Below are 21,426 nucleotides of genomic sequence, written 5' to 3' on the forward strand. Positions count from 1 at the left end.
AATGCTAATAAGCAGAGTGTACCACCAAACCCTGCTTGGCCTTTATGTTTGTGCTGTGGCTCCTGGGCCTCCCTGCAGGATACAGGGCATTTCTCCTCCAGGCTGCCTAGAAAGAAGGAAGCAGAGCCTGTGCTCTGTACAAGGTAACAGCCCTAAGCTTGCAGGGTGTAGCTGATTGAAGTGCTGGAGTTGCTGAACTGTGGAGCGATGCCAGGATTTATTTCCTGGATCTGACATTATGAAGTGAAAATCAGAATAGCACAAAACCTTGATGTGCTCTGGAGGTGAGTGCTTGTGTGGATCCTTCCTTTGCCCTGTGGGTTTGCACAAAGGGCTCTGCTGCCAGCACCACCTTGCAGTGTGCTGCTGATGCAGCATCTGGAACTGATTGGATTTCGGTGGGTAAAAGGAGCCTGAGGTACATGCTTCCTCAGTGTAAATGGAGCTGTGGACCGGAGCTGGCCTCTTGCTGCTGCCCTGCTCTTCCTGTGCTTGGACGCAGGGCTGCTGTGTGCTGATGCTCTGCTACTTATAGCAAGCTAAAAAGGGGAAGGTCAGAGCTTTGGGGCTCCTCTCCTGCTCACCTGTGTGGCTGCTGTAGATAAGTTGCATGCTTTCACCTTTGCAACACAAGATTGAAAGAGATGTGTCCATGGATGTGATGCTGGGTTCATGATGCTCCATTTTCCAAATCCAGAGCATTGAGATGAACTAAAAAAAAAAAAAAAGTATTGCTGTTTGGAGCTCAGTGATAACTGCTGTACTGGAGATGTGGGAAAGATGCTGCTGGAGCTCATGTAGGCTTGTGTGTACTGCATTAGGATCTGATTAGGGAGAAGGAGTTTGTAGAGGGAAAGCAGGTTCTCTTCTAAAGCTTTACTCTTTGTTTCGCACTGCCAGAGGAGCACCCAGGAACTTCTCCAGCACTGTGCAGCTGTGTTCTGCAGGTCTGGCCTTACAGGAGAAGTCAAAGGGGGGTTTTGGTGGAGGGGAGCGGTGTGGCCCTCTGCTTTCAGGGCTAAAGGGTGAGCGCTGGCTACCTGGCAGCATTTGCTGCCCTGTCTGGCTCCGTGTGCCCTGCAGAGTCCTGCCATGGACAGGGTTGGCTCATGGCTTTGCCTCGTGCTGAGTTCAGAGGCTGCTCTATGTTTGGTGGGGTGCAGATTTAATGGGGTTTGGCCTTTGGTGGTTTCATTTCTGGTAGCAAACCAGGAAGGGTGGCTTATGGGATGCTTTTGGGCTTACGCTTTTGTGGCTTATAAATAAAGCGGTGGGCTGGTTCACATCTTATTGTACCCCATTTCCCTCCATTGACTTCCATGCTGCTGTGCATCTGCGTCCACTGCACCACATCCATGTCCTCCTAAATCCCCCCTGTACCCAACAAAGGCTATTCTTTACTTTGCTTCCTCAGCAAACAAACTTTCGCAGGCAAGAATACAGGAAATGAGATAATTCTGGAGACATCCATGTCAGTGAATGTCACTTAAAGCAGCTGTGCATTAATTTGGCATATTTTCAGATCGGTAGGTGGGAAAAGTGTACAGAGAAGCCACATTCGTATATTTTATCCAAAGTAATCCACGGGAGGAGTCCCGGATTTCAGTGAGGTGAAGGTTAAAACGGCGATGTTTTCAGCGCGAGGTTAACGCGCTGCGTGGTCTGCGGGGTCGCGGTCCTCCCGCACGCCAGGGGGCGCCGCACTCCTCCCTCAGAGCCGACCTCCTCAAGATGGCGGCGCCGCGCCGCCTCTCCGCCCGCGCGCTGACGTCACGCCCCGAGACGCGGGGCGGGGCCGAGGCGGAGCGGAGGCGCTGTCCGGGCCGGGTCGGGCTGGCGGCGGCGGCTGAAGCGGGCGGGCGGCGGCGGGTCCGACCGCGGGCGGAACGCGGAGAGAGCGGCCGGAGGTTGAGCGGGCCCGCATGGGGTTGCGCGGGGCCGCGGGTTGATCTCGCCGCGGGGCGCGATGTCGAATCCCGGGACGCGTCGGAACGGCTCCAGCATCAAGATCCGCCTCACAGGTAATAGCGGGGCCCGCCGCTCACGGGCGCTCCTCGGGGCGGAGGGGCCGGAGGGGGGAGGGGCCGCGGGCCGCTGCGTGCCGCCGTGCCGGGCCGTGTGCCGCCGTGTGCCGGGCCGTGGCGGCAGCGCGGTGAGGCCGGGCCGTGGCGGCGGGCCCAGCCGTTACCGCTGCTGCTCTCCGTGCCCCCGCTCCCAGCCCGGCGTGCTGCTGCGTTTCCGAGTTATTTCCGTTTATTTCCCTTATTTATTGTTATTGTTTATTTCTCCTCGCTGCCCACCCCGCCGTTCCCTCGGGTTCCCCCTTCGCTGCCGGCAGACTGTGAACGAGCCCTGAGCTCCTGAGCTCGTCTCGTTTGCCTGATGGACTCCATCAGCTTTGTTGAGAGCCCCGTTGTGCTCTGTGCGTCTCGTTGCTCCGAGTGCTTTCGCTGTGGGTTGGTTGTTTTGTTTCGTGTTTTTGCTTTGTTTCCCTTTTTGCTCTCCTCCTCGCTTGCTTCCTCCCCCAAACCCAACTTCTGCAGTCTTTGCCCTGAGCCAGATGAGCTCCGTGTCTCCTCACGAGGTCTGCGTGCACGCATGGACAAACCAATTTATGTTGCAACCTCCGAGGTCTGCATTAGATCTTCTGAAGGCTGCTCTGGCTGATGCTGAGCTGCACTTCCAATGGGAAGAAGTGCAAGTTCTGCTTCTCGAAGCTGTGGGGTGAATTGTTAATAAATAAGGCCCCGTCCGACCTTTCAAAGGCAACAGGTGGATGCTTGGAAATCTCGGTGCTGTGGTTCATTCAGACCCAGGCGCTGGCATTGATCTCTACGGAGCTGCGGCTGTGGGAGGGTGAGATATTGCCAAACAATGAGACAAATGGCACGAGGTAATCTTCAGTTCCAGGTTAGCTTGCTCCTGGCGTGTGCTGCGATCAGTCAGAAGCCACTCTTCAAAAAAACCCGGTTTGCTTTTAATCCTTTCTTGATCCCGTGCTGCTCGTGCGTTGCAAGGCTGCAGTTGGCGAGGAAAATGTCAGTCTGGAAATCCTTTCGGACACGAGAAGGCTGGAAATATTTGTAGGGCATATAGATGATGTTTGATCTGAAATTAGTTTTGTGGTGCCGTGTGCTAAATGTCAGATCAGTCACTGATGTGCCTTGTTTTTATGCTAGCCAGTCAATAAAACGCTGGGAGTTGAGTAACTCGTGCCGTGGCTGTAGCCCTGCCGTGGCTGTAGCCCTGCCGTGGTTGTAGCCCTGCCGTGGTTGTAGCCCTCCAGAGCGGGCGGGGGTCATTTCAATAACAGATAGAAGCTGTTGGTTTTAGTTTTAAGGAGTGAATGCAGCATCAAAGTGCTTTTTGCCTTTTAGCACGCACTATTCCCTCCTAGCTGAGAGCATTTTGTGCAAGAGGCTGAAGTTTCAGTTTATTGAGCAACTTGGTGGATTTTCTCACTCATCTTTTTTTTTTTTTTTAATTAATTAATTGTATTGGAGAACTCTGCTTGCTCAAACACATTTTTGGTTTTTACAAGCACGCAACCTGGGTGGTATGACAAAAATTGCTGCATTTAATCAAAAATAAATTGCTCTGGGAGAGGTTTCCCTTTGGAGTTGTTAGGAAATGCTGTATCCTCAGCGTGGCTGGGGATTGCTGGCCTGCCTTACCTGCTCCAAAGCACTGCAGCTAGCGTGGCTGCTGTTTCCTCCTCTGTTCTGCTGCCCAGAGAACGTCTTCTGTTACGATTTACTACCTGCATTGTGTTTCCTGTGATTAGAGACCATTTCTGTTTTGCACCCCCAAGGAGGCTGTGGATGCCCCATCCCTGCAGGCATTCAAGGCCAGGCTGCATGTGGCTCTGGGCAGCCTGGGCTGCTGGTTGGTGACCCTGCACACAGCAGGGGGTTGAACTGGATGAGCATTGTGGGCCTTTGCAACCCGGGCCATTCTGTAAAATGCCACTTAGTCTGAAGATGACTGCTAGGAAGCAAATGGTGGTTGAATCTTTCTGCTTTTTTGTAAAGGCATCTTTTTTCCTTTTTCCTTGTTTATTGGCACGGTGTTTGTATGAGAAATGCACTGAAAGTATTTTACTTACGTGAACGTATTAGAAACTGTCATCCAGCTCCTGCAGAGTGGTGTCAGTCCTGTCCCAATGCAAATTGCAATGAAGTAACACGTTCTGCTCAGGGATGAAAAAACAAACCGACACCTGCAACTGCACGTAACTTGGATGATGGATTAAAATGGCTGCGGCCTCAAACGCGCTCATCTCTCCTTGTACCTCCATAAGTATGAGCTGAGCTCCTTTTGGAGCTTTCCCCACTGCTGGTGATGCAGCAGCCAAGGGTGTTTGTGGCCTTGTCTCTCTGCAGTCCTGGGCAAAGTAAGGTAGAACTTGTCACTCTGTGGTCTCTTTGCGTTGGCGCTGTCAGCAGGGCAGCGCAGCCGTGTCAGATGTCTCAAAACAGGGATGGGAATAATGAAATGGCATTGTGAGTGCTTGGGAGTCTGCTCGGGATCTTCTGGGTCAGGGAGGAATGGTCCAAAGTCAAAGGGGCCTTTGTGGAGCATGGCCCTTTTTTTAGCTGCTGTCCTCCTCTGAAACCTTTGTTTGCTGCTGCACCCGCTGCTCCCTGGGGGAAGTTCCAAAGGGTTTATCAACTCCAAAGCTTACAGGCTTCTTCCTCATACTGTTCTATCACCCAGAAGTACACGTGAAAACTGCAGTCTCATTGTGCTGGATCTCAGAGATACTCTTGTTCCAGGTAACTTGTGTGTGGAATTGGGAAGGTTGTGGAGAAGTGGCCTAAGAGTGCAGTTTTCCTAGCAGAAAACCTCGCCGTTGTGTTCTGACTTCACCAGTACGGCTTTTTCATCAGCCTCGCAGCAGAGGTGCTCACAGCAGTCTGGCTTCTGGTGCCGGAGAGGAGCTGAGAAAAGATGGGGAAGGAAAAAGCATTCGTTCAAATGTTACAGATTGCTTCGGAGTGGGAGCAGGAAGGGGAGAGGACCTCGTGTGGAAGTTCAGCCCAGGGAAATGAGTAGGTGACAAAAGCAGTTCATTTAGCAGGGGAGCCGCAGTTGGCATCGCAGGAGAGCGCAGTCATCCCTCAGTTTAAAAGGGCATTCCTCCTTGGCAGTTTGTTATTGTATGTGTGGAGGTCTTAAACCGAGGGCGAGAGGAAGGAGAGCTCGGTGTCAGAAATGCCGAGGAGGAATGAGGAAGGTGATGAGGAGGTGGCCGGTTTGTGTGAGGTGAGCGCATTCACAGGCAGTGTTTGATGGCTGTAGGAAGCGTTGTGCTTAGCAGAGGCAAAGGGCACAGAGGTGGTTTCATTTCCCTGTCCTCAGAGCAGCTTAGGGAAGTCCCATCTGCAAAGTGCTTGTAAATGGCCGGCTTGGGCTCGTTTTGCAGCCATTCACTGGTAATTTAAGGAAAGCATGAAAGGATACAATGGCTTCAAGTACCAAGTAAAATGCTACTTTCTTTAAAAGCAATACGCTTCAGCTTGTTATGAAGGCATACGTTAGGAAGTGTCACAAACGCTTCCCTTTCATGACTAATGTAGTATTGATCGAGTCAGCAGAGTTAACCGACTGATCAATAGCAGCGCTAATATCGGCCACCCAGACAGTTTTACGTCCTGCGCTCAGAAACAATGCCTGTCTGTGCAGGGATCTCTATACCAAAAAGTAGCGAATACCTGGTGGGCTGTTTGTCGTTTGATGTTTTTACGTTAGAAACTGAGTCCTGGCTGCAGTCTGATGGTGCGAGAGGCGGCTAGGCTGGCCGGCCGGCCATTTTAGTCTGCCCTCACATTTGTGGCTGCTCGGGGGCTCGTTGATGGGAATGGCATGGAGCAAGGGAAACTTCATATAAAAATGTAAAAAAATCTCGCTTTCGTGGGGAGAGCAGCCTCTGCAACGGGCAGCTGGCGTCCTGCAGCCGCTGGGGTGGGAACACAGCAGACGGGTGGGCTGCGAGCCGCTGCCTTTGTCCCTCCCAGTGCGCCCAGGCCGTGCCAGCACCATTGTCCCGATGGAGGCAAATTGTCTCCAAAACGTTCCCTCAGGCAGCGAAAGTAGAAACAATAACTACTTTATTCCCAACTCGAAACTTCCCTTTCTCAAACCGGGCGCCTTGCTATGAAGGAACGTAATTTGGAATGTTGTCGTGGAGCTGCTTAATGATTTCTTATTTAATTCCTTACGGCGTTCTCACCCTCTTCCCTAAAAGGCTTTGTCGCGTTGTAACGTTCTGTAGCATTACGCCGTGCTGTCAAACGGAGCCTGCCATCTCGCAGCGAGGAGCTGAGCATCGCGCCGGGCTGCTGGCTGCTGCTCCCGAGCCCAGGGCAGCCGCCGGTGCCCTGCAGGTAGAGGAGGGGCTGCGCTGCCCCCGGTTCCTGCTGCCGGCCCTGGCGCTGTGTGTGCTGGAGGTTTGTCTGGATCGCCGCCCGACTTTAAGCAAGTCCAGTTGACATGTTTAAAGTTGGATTAGTCTGGTTAGATTACTTGCTGCTATTTATGGTCCCAGACTTAAATACTCGCTCGGCTGCCCTGTTCGTTTGGTTGAAATAGCGTGATAGGGGAGATTGGTGTGAAAAGATAAGGTTAGATCAGAATGTTTGTGAAGCTGAGGTGTGTATGCTTCAGAGGAACCCGTTTAAGGTTTGAGTGCAGGGAATATTAAAGAAGGTTTTAAAAAAAGAGGCTGCTCTCTGTGCCAGTGTTTTCTGTGGGTGAGCAGGGAGACCTTTTGATGGTTTTTTCCATCTCCCAAACCGATACAAATGGGACTGTGAAAAGGACCAGATTCTGCAATATCACGGAAAGCTTTTATCTGTATTACTGCCTTGATAATTTGCATTTGGGAGCCAAACACTGATGCTGATTTATGCTCTCAAAGTGAAACAAAGCTGTATTGCCACGATATGAAAACGCTTTGTTCTTTCCTGCACCGTGAGTTGGTTTGGGTGGGCAACCAGGAGTTGGTTTGGGAATGAGTCAGTGAGATGTGAAGTCTCAGGATGTTTGCAGACCCACTGTGTCCTTTCTCCTGCTGTGACCTGTTTCACCATCATGGTACGTGCTGAGGACTCAAGCGCAGCCCTCACTGCTCCGGCCAACAGCAGGGCATCAGTGATGAGAGCAGCACTACAGCTGATTGACTGCCAGCAGTTTTACCTCAATTCCATCTCCCCTTCCTTAGCATGCACATTAGAAAGCCTGCAGTTGGCCATGCAGCTGGTTAATGCAAGCACTCGTGTTACTGCTGGTCACGGGGAAGTTGTGCTGCTTTCAGATAATGATGTTTCAGGTGCTTACAGATGAGTTCCTGCAGGCACTGCTGCAGTAACTTAAGATGTTATCTCCTTGCTTGTCTGCTGACCCCCCTTTGCCAGGAATTTGTCACTCACTGCAGGGAACTGGTGGAGGAAAACCCGGAGATGAATTATGAGCACATCTGTGCAACTTCAGCTGCTGAAATTGAGTCTTTATCAAGAGTTTAAACGGAGAGGCTGGGCTTTGAGAAGCTGGGGTATGAGCGTGTTTGTCTTCTGTTGGGAGGGGGTGAGTTTGGAAAAGAAAAACAGAAGAAAGAGAGCAGTGAGCCCTGCAGCAGGCTTTGCTGGAGGTATTTATTGGTATATATCCATTTGTAAATGATTTATCTAAGTATTTGTGATGGCAGGAGGAACCTGCCTGTTGGTTGGCAAAAGGTGAGCCAGTGGGTGACAGGTTAAGATGTTACGCTGCTTATAAACATTGTTGCACGTCCCTTGGAAAGGAATGGTGCCGTTTTTGAAGGGGATCCCAGGCATGTTCCTCTCCCATTGCCATCCGTCATCCTTGTGGAAGCTGTAAAGTGCAAGGAGAGGATGGTGGGAAAGTGTTGGAAGTTTTTCTTTCGATCAGTCTCATGAACTGGCAACTACACTGGGAATATCAGGGGATCCTGGAGCTGGGTGATAAATGTGACGATGCTCTAGTTGAATTGGCAGAATAAGCTCGCATGCTGTTTGAGAAAGAATCTCTCCACGGGGCTGTAATAGCTTGATGCCTTCCTCTTCACTAAGTCATTTTTGTCAAGTGAAAGGCCAAAATTCAAACTGGCTTGTTGTCAAGGACACTAAGCACAGCAGGCAGAAATCCCCAAGGCTACCCAGTTCATGGCGCAGAGAGGCAGAGCCGGCAGAGCACCATTTGCTCACTCTCCCCTCCCCCATGAAAAATCCTTTATTATTTTTTTTTTTCCCCTTTTTTTTTTTGCAGGATATGGACACTGTTATGCATACTAATAGAACGCAATGGCGAGTATTTAAATGGGGAGTTTGTTCATCTCTCTGGGGGTGAAACAATGTTGGATTGTTGGGGAGCTGCGTTGTGGTGACCGCGCCGCTCGCCCCGCCGGCTGTGCGCACCTCCTGCAGCTGCACCTTGCCTCTGTGCACCTCGCTCCGGGAGGCTCCTAATCTCAAACTGTGCCATTAAAGCTGTAAGAAATGCTGGGAAGCCCTGGGGAATCAGGTGTGCCTTACAGCTTTCTGTTTCGTGCTTTGTTTCCTTATTGTCACTTCAGAATACGCAGCTACGTGTTGGGCGGCGTTAAACCACGTGATTCCCTACTGGTGTTGGTGACCACAGGGATGCTTCAGGAAGGAGCGTTCAGGTTCAGGTTTAGCCATGATTGTTATTTCCTTTCAAACAGTAGATGCTTCTTTCCCAGGAGGTCAAGAGGAAGCCCCACATGAAGCTGATGAGGTGGCTCTATTGCAGAGATGCCCTGACGTTTCTGATCTTGCAGTCATCTTCACTTCTGCATTAACTCCTAGTGGATAGTGATATTTTTGAAGAAGTTGCAGTTCTTTTCCTTCAAGTTGATGAAGTCTGCCTCAGTACATTTTAGTATTTGGAAGAAAATAGCATTTCTTAATGAGTGAATTAGAAGGAATAGCATTTTCTTTGTCCTTTCTATATGTTTGCGTTTCAGCCTTCCATAAAAATCTGCTTATTTCCTCTAATCATTGGACTACAATAAAATACATCTCTTCTTATCAATTCAAAGTTTCCCTTTCTTGTTTATTTTGCAAAATTAAATTTGGGTGTGTTAAAGAAAACCAGTTCTTCTAATTAACCTCCTTCATTTCCAAGACACTCCATCAAAAGCTCTCCATTGTGATTTTTCTCTTCAAAAGCCAGAAGTCCTTTAAGACAGTTGTCTTTCCCTTTATTTTGACTTGAAGACAACTGCTAGCATCACTCTGATCGCATTTCCTCCAGCCCCAACTGCAGGCAGTGTCGCAACTCCAGCATGGGATGGACCTCAGTGCCTCGATCTGTGTGCTCAGTGGATGCATCCTTTAAATGTGTGTGCTCCATTTAGTGCAGAGCATGAACAGTCAGAAAAGTCACTGACTGTATGGGTAGTGCTGTTGCTTGTTTGTTTTTTTGCTTATACTAAGTGCAGTATTAAGAAGAGTGGAGTTTCAATCTGATTTTGCAGTGGTTGATATACTTCCAGTGGACGCTTTGTTCTTTATTCTTGCAGCTGATGTGTTTGGGGTTTTCCCATGTATTTTTGTAAAAGTGTGGGAACTTGGATTTAAACTGAGGAGCAAAAGGCATAGATATTGTACTGAGCAAGTGTGAGCCTGGTGAATGGATACGGCGTTGTGGAACGAGGCTTCTTGGAACTTCTAGCATGAGTGGCAGAGAAGCCATCAGAATTGGGAATCTCAGAGTTGAGCAGCTCAGTGTAAGCTGGAGGTGTGCTGTCAGCCTTTGAAAGAAGAACTTGGCCGATATCTTGAGATGATATTTACCTCCATATTATTATAACAGTAGAAATTACAGGCAGTTTCTTTTACAGCTTTCTTAAAAGTAACTGCAGAGAGGAACGTGTCAAGGTGTGATGAGCACCTTGCATCTCGTATGTGTGTAAATACCCTGTTAGCAGCAGGTCAGAGGGAACAGAAACGGTTTGGTGGCCAAACCAAACCAAAAAGCCTGCAGTGCTGGGGATTTTGAAAATCTGACTTTCAGAAAACCGATTTTTCATCTCTTCTCTTTTTTATATGGCCAGTTCTAATGCTGTAGGGGCTGTGATGTGTTTAACCAATTCCTGAAATATTTTGAGCAGAGAGGAAAATTGTCCATTTGTGTTCCCACCATCGTACAGATGAGCACTGAAGCACGCTGTGGTTCAGCTGCAGGAGGATCCATGGAGCTGGCAGGGAGCAGAGGGGTCTGAGGCACAAAAGGTGCGACTGCAAAGCGTCATGGCTTTGCTCAGCTTGGTGCTCGTGTGATGCAACCAAGGTAAATTTGGTTTTAACAGGGTGCTCGCAATTCATCACAGACCGTAACGTTCATCTTTCCAATGTTTTTAGGGGACAGAACGCTAACAGACTTTTTTCCCAATGCATATCAATGAGAAGCAGCTGTTACAGGTCATTAGCACAGTGCAGGTAGGCAGCCGGCCCTGACTGCTGCACAGCGAGCACAGAGCATCACAGCAGTGCTGCTGCCACCAGCTGCCTTAGCAGTGCTTTTCCCTGGGCCAGGACAAGGCTCAGACAGACAAAAGGAACGTGTACATGGGTGTTCTGCATGTGTCACGTTCTTCAGTCTAAAATTAACTACCTTCTCGGAATTAGACAAGTCTGTTTGCTAACAGAATAAATAATTCTTCTGTGCAATCCAACAGCGTGGCTTCAGCTCGGGCACAAGTGATCTTTTTGCTGCCGTTCAATCACAGAGGTAATTTGACTTGTCTGCAAATACTGTTTTGATAAACTTCCATAGGAATTAGCGCAGCGCCCATCAAATGGGGTTTATAAAAAGTTGCTTGGGAAAATGTGCCGTAAGTAGTCTGCAATTCGAGGCATTTCCTTCGCGGGATGCTTATCAAGTCTGCGTGTGCTACTTCCAAACTGAACTAGGGCATAGATGAGAGCTATTTTTGATGGAAGGGGGGAGAAAAGGAAATAAAGCTGAGCTGAGAAATAGTAGCGGCTTTCCCTTTTTTTTCTGATCGTCGCCTCGGGATGTAAATCGTACACATGTGCAGAGGGAAAACAGACTTTGAAACAGCAGAAGGAATCAGAGTAATCTGCGATGCTCGAGATGATGCTGGCAGCGTAAACGTGACTGAAATAGTCATCGTAGAGCTGGTGGGTAAATATGTTAGAAGCCTTGGGATAAAGTGGCTTCTCTCACATAGCCGCTATAGCAAGGAAAACCAAAACGCCCTGTTTGTTCCTGGGCTGCTTCTGTGCTGCAGAGCAGCTGCCGGTTGTTCAGACAGCCGTGCTTCCAGATGCCTCTGTGGAGCTGTAAAGCTCTTCTTTTTTTTCTTTTATTTAATGATAGCAGCAAAGAATCGTAGCATAGATGAAAATAGATGAAAAGGACGCAGGAAAAATTTCTGTGGGGATTTCTTCTGGATGAGAAGGCTGATACTGCTCTGTTTCCTAAGCGGTTGGTGGTTCCTTAATTCAGCAGTGAAACCTGGCACGCCGAGCTGCCCGTGCATCTCAGAGCCAGGGCACTGCTGCCTCCTCCATCAGGCTGATGAATGAAATGAAGGGACAAGCTTAAGCTTCTTTCCATCCTGGAAGAGGTATAACGAGGCTGCAGAGGGCATCGCACCTGCCAGTGTCCTCTAAATGAGTTTTGGTACTTTATTTGAAGATCTGGAGGGAGTCAGCAGGAGTGGGAGAGCAGCTTTGGGGTGGGACAGGAGGGACGTGTGTGTATCCAATCCACCACTTTTCTCCAGTAAGTTTATCTTCATTCATTTGTCTCGTAATTGAACAAGCAGAGTTGTTCTCCCAGCATTGTCTCTTTTGGTTCTGTTTGTTTCTTAGAGCATAATATTCCCTGGCAGAAACATGTGGATGACTGTATCAATCATTTGTGCTAACCCCTTGCCTACTTTTGTTTTGACTTGGGGGTTTTGTTTTGCTTTTAATCCAGATGAAATTGTGTGTTAATTCCTTGCACAGAGATCCATCTGCGTCCTGTGAGCGTGTTGCTTGCAGCATCAGACAATGCATCAACCTCCTACTGGCATTTTTTAATTAAAAGTACAGCGCTATCACTTCAAATTAATGCCACATAGCTTATTTTAGCGAGGAAGAGAAATGTTGTTTATAGGTTTTTCTTATGAAAATTGTTTATTAAATCTTGCTCTCCTTTGTTTCTCCCTAGCAGTTTGTCATTCAGCGCCTGGACAGCATCAGATTCCTGGTGTGCGAGTTGTGTTAGTGATATGAGTGGAAATAAAGGTTTGCATTTAATATCTTGACTCCTTGATAAATAGGAATCACCTTCTTGATAAAAGAAATAAAATGATGTTCTACAGCTGCTGTAAACAAAGTGTCAGCCTATCTCCTGCTGCATTCCCTGCACTGAGTCCATAGCGGAGAAATAGGTATTTCTAGGAGCTTCTGTGTTATGAGCTGTGAAGAGATGGCTTTTGTAATGCTGTTCAGTGAAATTGCTAGGCCCTGTTATACTAAATTACTGTGAGAGCAAGTAATGCATCTAGTGAGAGCCAGCCCTAGTGAGAGTGTTCCTCACAGAGCATTTCATTTTATCTAGAGTGTTAGCACTGCTAACCATCCATGCGAAATGTAATGTATTGAATCTATTTAATCAATTTAAAATGGAGAGCAAACTTGGTAGGGTTTGTCAGAACCGACTGTCTCTACGTGTTGCTTTTCTAAGCATTACATTTTAGACTTCAGTTGTGTTTTTGTAGTGGTTTGAGAACCTTTTGTCCAGGAGAACTTCATGTTTTTATTGGTATGTGATCCAGCAACCGAGTGTTGTCACTGGAGGAGGATCGTGTCGGAGTACAAAAGGCGTACACGAAGGCTGGAGAGGAAGAAGCATGGCATCTTTTCATCCGTGCTCCATCTTACTTATGTAAGGCCTTTGATCTTAGCAGCAATGGTTTGTCATTTATTGATGTAATGGATGCTGATGTTCTGTACGAGGCAAATGGCGAGCCGTGTCGCAGGCGAAGTGATGAAAGTATGGAACTGAGAAGATGGTAAACATCCTGGCCAGAGTCGTGCAGTGAAGTGTTTTCATCACAATCACAGCCTGCAGATTCAGGTTGGGATTAGCAAGGGAGTTTCCTTTATTGAATAGTTTAAAAGGTATTCTTTAAAAATTGCTGGAGGGTTTCCACATAATGTTGCTGTTAAGCCGCTGTTGAGAAACTGAATTGCAACGCTTTTCTTTTTCATTTAAAGATGTCTTTGCTAGAGCGCTGTGTGCATGCTGTATGCTATCTGTTTCCATTCTAACTCTATTTTTATTTTGCTCTCTGAAGCCAGTCTGTAACTAAAACATTCTTAGCGTCTTTTGGCAGAGGATTTAGTCAAGGACATTTGTCATCCTGCTCTCAAGGCGCTGGTTCCGGCCTTTCTCCAAGCCACTCCAAAGCAAATTTCCTTCAGCGGTGTGCATGGTGACAGTGAGGGGAGTTCCTGCGTGCACTCCAAAGCCTTACTGCTTTCCTCTTGTTGTCATGTGCTACCATTGCTTAATCTGAAAACAAATGTGAAATATTTAACATAGCTAGATGGTACAAGATAAGGCTTGGATTTGTTCTGTGTCCGTGATGTTAGTTATGCTTGAGCTCACAGCTCACCACTCGGTCCTTAGCAGAATGATATGGATAAATGTCATATGGCCACAAAGGGATTGGGCTGTCTCGATGTGTTCAGAGGGAAGGTCCTTCCCTCCCCACCTCACAGCTAAATCAAAGGATATTTGCTATTGTGGATTGCTTTTTCTTACCCCGCCTTGGCCATGGATTTGCCCCAGCCAGGCTGTTTGTTTTGCTGTTCATCCCCGGTGACTGTCAGTGGTGCTGGGCTGAATAAACAGAGACTATTGATCAAATTTGAAGTCATTAGCTTGGCAATTTAAATAGATTCTGTCCTATATAATTAGAACAAGGGAGTAACACATAGGCTGATACGGCTTTATTCTGAATAAAAGCCTCCTTTTCATGAAATCCTGTTTGGTGCTATTCAGTTTTGTGCCTCCCATGGGTCACACAAGAATTACACATTCTGTTTAAAATACCAAAAGTGAAGAAGCTTGCTTTGCTTGTGCAAGAGAGGGCTGATACTGATACAGTGTGGATGTGCTGAACCTTGATACTGATTGGAAATGCCGTTTGGCAGAAGGGCTCGCTAACCCACGTGCCACGTGAAGTTATTGGTTAACCAATCCAGCTCAACCATTCGTGGGGCAAACAGAGGTAAGGGGGCCGGGTAGCAGCAGACCAGCTGTGGCTGTGAGCGTTACCTGAGCTCGAAAGCAGCAGGATGGGATTGTCCATCTTGCTGCTGCTCAGCTGAGCGAAACGCCCGCCTGCCAGCTCTGGATGTTTATACTCAAACACAACGGGTGATTAATTATTTTGGAAGGAAGACGTTTCCTTCTAATGGCTGCTGTTTTGTGATGTGTCTGTCAGCCTTCTACATGAATTTAACATTTTCGGTGCCGTTCAGCGTGGCGGTAAGACACAGAGCTTTCTGTGCCGGACTCCATGGCGATCTGCAAGGGAGGGCTCTTGGTGTGAGCATGGAGTTCAAACACGTGGGCCGTGTGCCTGCAGACAGCCCTGTGCTCCACGTCATGCTGCTGCCAGCCCCTGGAGAGCATGCAACCCCAGCAGCCGGGTGCGTGCTCACTGACCCACATTGTCTCAGGCAGAGTGCAGTCATTTGCCTGCCAGCACCGGGAAGAGCATCTCCTCACCTGCAGATCGGATGAGAACTGATGGAGTTTGGTTCATCCAACCAAAAGGCTTGTAGGGAATTACCACTGGGTGACTAATAGGTGGTTAGGTAGGTTTGGAGTGTGCATGTGTGCTTCCTGCGGACAGGGCTGACTGCAGAACAGCAGCACAAAAAAGTCTCTTATACATTGTTCTCATCTCCTATTGTGATTCCTGGATATGACTGATTGTTAAATCAGATCCTTGGTTGGTTTTTTTTTTCTGCATAGAAAAGCTTTTATTGTAATTCCTAGGCAAGAGCATTACAATGCAGGGGATGTTTTTCCTGCAACATGCAGACGTGTCATACAGAACAAAACAGTGATTCTGTGTGAGGGTTAATAGAGCAAAAGTAGGTGAATGAATGAAAATTTGGCTTCAGCCAGCTATTTATATCTCTATAATTACAGTCTTTTTATGGAACAAGCCTGACTTCTGTCCCATCCTCTTCCTTTCCCCCACTTCCACAGCTTCCTTATTGCTGTCCTCCCTCCCTCTCTCCCTCCCTGCAGCTGAGGGTGCAGCCGCTGTCACCTCCTGCTGTCTGTCCCCACCTCCTGCTGTCTGTCCCCATGCAGCCCTGCAGCCCAAACCACTGCTGAGCTCTGGGTGCTGCTGCTGCCCTCTGCCAGCTGGGACAGACACAGCCGTGGCTCTGGGACTTGCTATGTTTTTGCAATTGTAAACAAGAAGGGTTGAAGCCGAGCTCTCAAAACGTGACAAAATGCAGAAGGACAGTAAAGAGCACTTGGGAGCATCTTGGGCGGATGTTGAAAGGATTATAACAGACTGAATAATATAGGAAACAAACCTAAGATTTTAGAGTTCACTTTTTCCAGGGGCTGATACCAATATCCTGAAACAGCCAATGTACTTTCTTCAAAATCAGAAGCATTGCCAGGAATTTAACTTGAGCAAACAAAATGTTTCTTTCCTTTTCCTGAATTTAAACTTTGCACCTTTATTCATGGTATATATATCACATGATGTGAATGTGAGCTGTTAATGAAGGCAAAGAGAGGGGCTGGGAGGTGATCTCCTGCTTGTGGCTCAGCTGCGTGCAATGGAACAGGCCAGGAGGGCATGGCATGGGGCTCATGGGATGCCTGCTTCGTTCATGGCATGCAGTGTCACTTGTGTGTAACAAATAAAAGTGCTCACTTTGTTTTTCTGGTATAGATTTCCTACAGCAAAGTATCCAAGTAGTATTTTGAACTAATCTGGTGCGCTTTTTGCAGTAATGGCTTTTCTCGGCGAAGTGCTTTAAAGCAAATGCAGTCTTCCCACTTCAGTGCTTCAAACTGGTTTGTATTGACAGCATCTGAAACCAGCAAAAGAGTTGAGGTTAGAATTGCTTGCTGTACATACAAGAACTGGTAATGAGATTATCATGAAAGAGAGAAGTCAGTATAATGCTTGAACTCTATCTATCTTGGGCAAACCCTACAGGTTTTTTCCCCATGGGACACGAGGATGGTTTATAACCCAGTACCAAGGTCCAGGTTAGGATCAAAGCATCATTTATCACGGGCCATTAGGCCGTGCCACTTCTTTCAAGTACCAGCTCCATCCTGATGATCTGCATGCTTGCTATCCTCAGGTTGATAACTGCAGCCCGGGGAGCCATGGGAAGAAAGAAGTTGTTCTGAATGAGTTCCAGCTGGTTCAGTTTTCGGCTGTCCCTTTGCTAAGTAGCCCAGAACAAAACGAACTCATTGCTCGTGGCCTTTGCACGCTCTTGACTCTTCACCGAATATTGACTTTCAGCATCCCAGTTTTAAATCCAACCTCACTCTTGGGTCTGTTCAGAAAGTGCTCCTCCATCTCATCTGGTTGTTATCATGCTTACTGCAAAGCGAGCAGCAGATTTGCCAATAAGGAAGGCAAAGCTGCAAGGACATGAAGCTGTTTCTTTGGCGGTGTGGGGCCTTCAGCTTTGAAAAGCTTTACGTAAGCCTGGAGACTTTTTATCTTCCTTTCCAAACATGCCAAAAAGCACTCAGCATACCTCAGTTAAAACACGAACACGGAGAACGACTGTATGTGTTAGAAGCTGGGGACAATTATAAGTCATCTGTTACCTGAGGTATGTGGTTTTAAAGCGGTGATGCAGTGCCGATGCCTCTCCTGGTACAAATATAAAGAATGCTTTTCATTTCCTTACCAAAAAAATAATAGCGGGATGGTTTGATGGTTTCTATTGAGAAGTCATCCAGTATCCCTCAGAATTTGTTCTGGTGATAGCGAGTGAAGGTGCAGCAGTGCTGGGAGCAGTGCTGGGTAGGTGCTGCTGTTTGCTGAGGATTTCCAGCAACTGCTTGTTGCAAGAGTTATTGAAGAAATACAAAATGAGCTCGAGCAAATCAGCTTTAACCCACTGCATAGTTTTTCCCAAGGTTTGTTCTTTTGGTATTCCGAGTATTAGGTCGGCTAAACTTATCTTTCTGCCAAAATTCTATACTGGAATTGCTCTGATGTTTTAGAAAGAGTGAAGAAATGTGGATTCTTGAATGGTTTGAATGCGGTGGTCACGTTTGAGACTTAAAAGTGCTAAAAAATAGCTAGTGACGTTTGTTGTTTCTTACTTTCAGTGCCTTTAAAGACTTTTTTCTTGCTGTTCATTTTGCTGGCCATTAACGTCAGCATTGGAGGTGTCCTGGGTCACCACAGCCACTCTCTCACCTGCAGCCTTTCCTCAGTTCCCCGTGCAGCTTTATTTCAGTATGGATGCAAGCAGTCCTGCTTTGCTAGGAGCCCAGCTCACAGGTAAAGCTTTAACACAGCTTCCCAACTGAATTAACTGAAATTGCTCTCCTGATGCATTTGAGCCTACATGACTAATAGTTTACGTAGTCTACGACTTACTCATGACTTAGCACCATTCATTTTTGAAACAACAGTGCTGTTGCTTGCAAGCAATCTACTTAGTGTTTGATGAGAACCAGGCGTGAGTTTTGTACTGTTTATTAAAACAAACTAATTAGAAAATTTGGTTCCTATTGAGTTGATTTTGTACCTTATTTAATTGCTGTAAGATATCAAAAATGCTCAATATTGGCTCTGTATACAGAAACAAATCTCAGTTTTCAAATTGAGATTAAGTACGCGTGAAATTGTATTCATTTCTCCTCCCACAGAATAGTGTTTTATGTTCAAACTGTTACGTTCAAGTCTTGATGCTACCTGCGTATGAGGGACTATAAATACCAACTGCTTTTTGGAGACAGAAAATGTGTTTTAGGCTAGAAGTTTAGTGTTCCCATTGAAACGACACGTGTCTATAGACCTCCAGCACGGTGCTTCCTGCTGACACAGGTTCTGCAATGGAAGGGCAAACTTCTTCCTCCTGCACTGCAGGAAGATGGTTTGAAGCAGGCCAGTGAGTGAGCAGAGAGCTGGAGGTGATGCTGGGCTGCAAAATACAGCCATTGCTGTTCCCCATATCCTCAGGTGTAGCAGCTGACCCAGGGTTTGGTGCCTATCATTATTCCAGCAGTGTTTTGCACCACAGACAGAAACCCAAGGCTGTGGCTGTTTGAATTGGTGCAGTTGCTTGGTCCCTTGGCTCGTTTTAGACACGTGGTAGACATCCTCAAACATATTACTTCTGGTTTTGGTCCTTTGTTTTCTGCTTTTCCCTCCTTAATAAAGCAGCAGAGAGCAGTTGTGCTGCTTTTCCTATCGGACTTAGGAAATGCATGTCTTGTAAAAACTCCAAGTCCATTATTGGGTGGTGTTTTGTGGGAGGAAAAAAGCTGCTAATCGTATATAAACGTGCTCATAAGTGGAGTCTCACAAACTGCTTATAAACAACATAGCTGGGCTAATGGTGTGGGTAGCCCCACAGAGAATGTCTGGGAAGAGGGGGGATCTAAATTTCTGTGTTTTATAGTGCACAGAATGTTTATTGGAAAAGACTTTCATGTACTGAATTAGCAAGCAAGTGATCAACTGCAAGGGCGAATCTTTGCGAGCTTCTGTTTGATAATGAAGATGCAGTGCTTAACACTTCATACATTTAACTTAGGAAAGTGGAGATCAGAGAAATTAAATTAAACACACCTAAATTAAATGATGACTTAGCCGTAGGATGCGCTGCAAAGGGCTCCCGTTCTCATGAAGGAGCTGGAAGGTCGTTTCTGCCCAGGCAGTAGTGAAAACCAGCATAGTTTCGGACTCATTTCTAGAGTGCTCGTTGGCTTTTCTCTTGAATTTGATTCATAATTCATTGCTGTTCACCCGGTGCTTTCCAGAGGAACAATTCTGTATTTGTGAAGACTTGGCCAGCCTTTCCAGGACAGACCTGTTGTTTACTGAGGTCCTGGGATCAGGGCTGCTTTGAGCTCGGTCCTCAGCTCCACCTGTTGTGAGCAGCATGGGTTGAGCGTTCCGTTCTCGTGGGTACTTGTGTGCTTTGACAAAGGTGCTTTGAAAGCTCCAAGTGTTAAAAGTGCAAAATATTTTTGGCCATCTTAGTAAAATTCAGTTTGGAATCTGAGTTATGAGCGCATGTGGGTGGAGGAACATGTTTTTCATGCTTTAGGAATTTTTTTCCAGATGCTTTTTCAGCACTTGGGTAACTATAAAAGTGAAGTATTAAGACTTCAGCACAGTTTTTATTTAAATGTAATTTAAGGAAATGGAGCCACATAGCTTTGTGGCAAGCCTTCAACTTCAGAGCAATGCTCTTGCACAATGCATGTTGGTGTCTGTTTCAAAATGCGAGCACAAGTATGTGCAAGCTGTGCAGATAAGCCTGTCTTGATAAATGCTCTTTGCTTGAAAACAGAAATTATTCAAGTGCGTGTGGTTGGAGACACGAGATGTGGAAGGGAAGAAATGCAGAACAGTGTTGTTCCCAGTAACTGCAGCTTGCACAATCAAGTGTGGAGTAAATGTAAAATGCTGGGTTTGGTTCCAGTATGAATCTTGTCATTTGGATTGTTTTAGTTAGCTGTCAGCTACGAGACAGAACAGTATTCTGATCTTGGGGCAAATTAGTGATATTTTAACGGGAATTTTTTGTTCTTTCCAGGTACTTCTGTTTCTCTCAAGCGTATGCAGAAGCTGACACTATAGCTGAAGCCTGAGCATATGGGCTGTTTTCAGGGAGCTGGGAGACCATTTGTGGACGCTCTAGCAAAGCAAAACTTGACTGAGTTTGATGAGTCTTGGCGGCAGAGGACCGAGTTTTAAAAACCATGGAGTGGTTATATATAACTTCATGTTCTGTGAATGTTTTCTCTGGTTAAAGGGTGGTCAATTGAGTGTTTTTTGAGAATGGCTCTCTTTGAGAACGAGCCTTCCAGCTGCCGTGAAATGGGGGTAGCAGTAGCTAACTTAGCTCTTACTTCCAGTTTGCAAAGAACGTGGTTGTGTTCTGAATGTGGTGCCAGATGGCCTGCAAGGAAAAGGTCCAAGGGCGTGAAGGAGGCTCGTGCTGCAAGGGTACTTCTTGATGGCAGAATTACTGTGTTCTTGCCCCAGTGTTCCTGGTTGTGTTCCCTACAACTAAGAAATCAAGGGCAAGGGAAATGGTAAGCTGAAGGTGCTGAAGTCACTTTGAGAGGTTTGCCCTCTATAGCAGCAACAAAAAGGCCCTGGAACTAGTTTGAGTGAGAGGTGGGAGTTCACTGTAGCTGGAGTTTGCCCCATTGTATAAGGGCTAAAGAAATTCTTTGGGTGACCTCTGTTTCAGATCTGGGGCTGGCTGAGGACAGCAGTAACAAACACTGCGGTGGTCGGGGTTACTTGGGTTTTACATCTGAGTAGAAACTGAGTATCAATAGGAGATTGCAGAGAGAGTATGAGAAAGTTCTTGGCCTGCACTGGAGGAAGGCATAGCAGTCTTACAAGAAAACTGATGCAATAATAGGATTTAATGAAAAATGTAATCTGGGAGTTAGCCTTTGTATCAGGCATTTGTTATGGGTGAACAAAGGGGAAAGAAGAGAAAGAAGAGTTAGTATGAGAGATAATTGGATATGCTTATTTCTACTTGTCTAATTTGTGTGCCTTTCTCTGATTCAGCATCGGCATTAATTCAGCTTCCTATTGATCTCTTCATTTAATCCCTGCAAAGTTCTGCAGCTAATTCCATAACTCTTAGTGTTTCTCCAAGGTTTGTATCTCGGTTCACTCTAAAACTTGCTTTACTGGTCGTGATGCACGCAGTCTCAGCTAACTGGAAATGAGCGGTGTTTGTTCTTCCAATAGTCCTGCACTGATTTTTGAGTGATTCACTTTATGGAGGGTTAATCAGACCTGCTGCTGTACACATGCAGGATGTGAAGACCTGCAGCCAGTCAGTGCCCAGGAGGATTTTTTCAGTTTGAGTAAGTTTTAGGAATCTTGGAGATGAAACTGTTGGGTTTTGTCCACTTGCTGTTGTTTGTGCTGCGAGGGCTTCTCTCTCATGCATGACATTTTTATGCTTAGGTAGGATGGAAATCTGATTCTTGGCAAAGTGGATACTTTAATGACATGTTAATGGACTAATAAAAATGGCTTTTTCTGGGTGTGTGGTTTTTTGAAGAGCTCTTCAAAGTTGTCTAGTGTTTGCAACTGGCTGCATGAAGCCAAGTTCCAGCCCACGAGGAAAGCATGCC

The 21,426-nt window shown here is 46.8% G+C and overlaps 1 protein-coding gene across 4 annotated transcripts in view; it reads left to right on the forward strand.

Moving 5' to 3' along the window:
- Window positions 1–1,807: 1,807 nt before the first annotated feature.
- Window positions 1,808–21,426, forward strand: part of SMURF1 (SMAD specific E3 ubiquitin protein ligase 1) — a 40,216-nt gene continuing 20,597 nt past the window's right edge. For all 4 annotated transcript variants that reach the window (XM_048962402.1, XM_048962403.1, XM_048962404.1 and 1 more), the window contains exon 1: window positions 1,808–2,021. In XM_048962402.1, coding sequence (XP_048818359.1) covers window positions 1,967–2,021 — 55 coding nt within the window. In that variant the 5' untranslated portion in view covers window positions 1,808–1,966. The remainder of the gene's footprint in view (window positions 2,022–21,426) is intronic.

Source organism: Lagopus muta, chromosome 15 (assembly GCF_023343835.1).
Source record: "Lagopus muta isolate bLagMut1 chromosome 15, bLagMut1 primary, whole genome shotgun sequence".
In the NCBI taxonomy this organism is placed as follows: Eukaryota; Metazoa; Chordata; class Aves; order Galliformes; family Phasianidae; genus Lagopus; species Lagopus muta.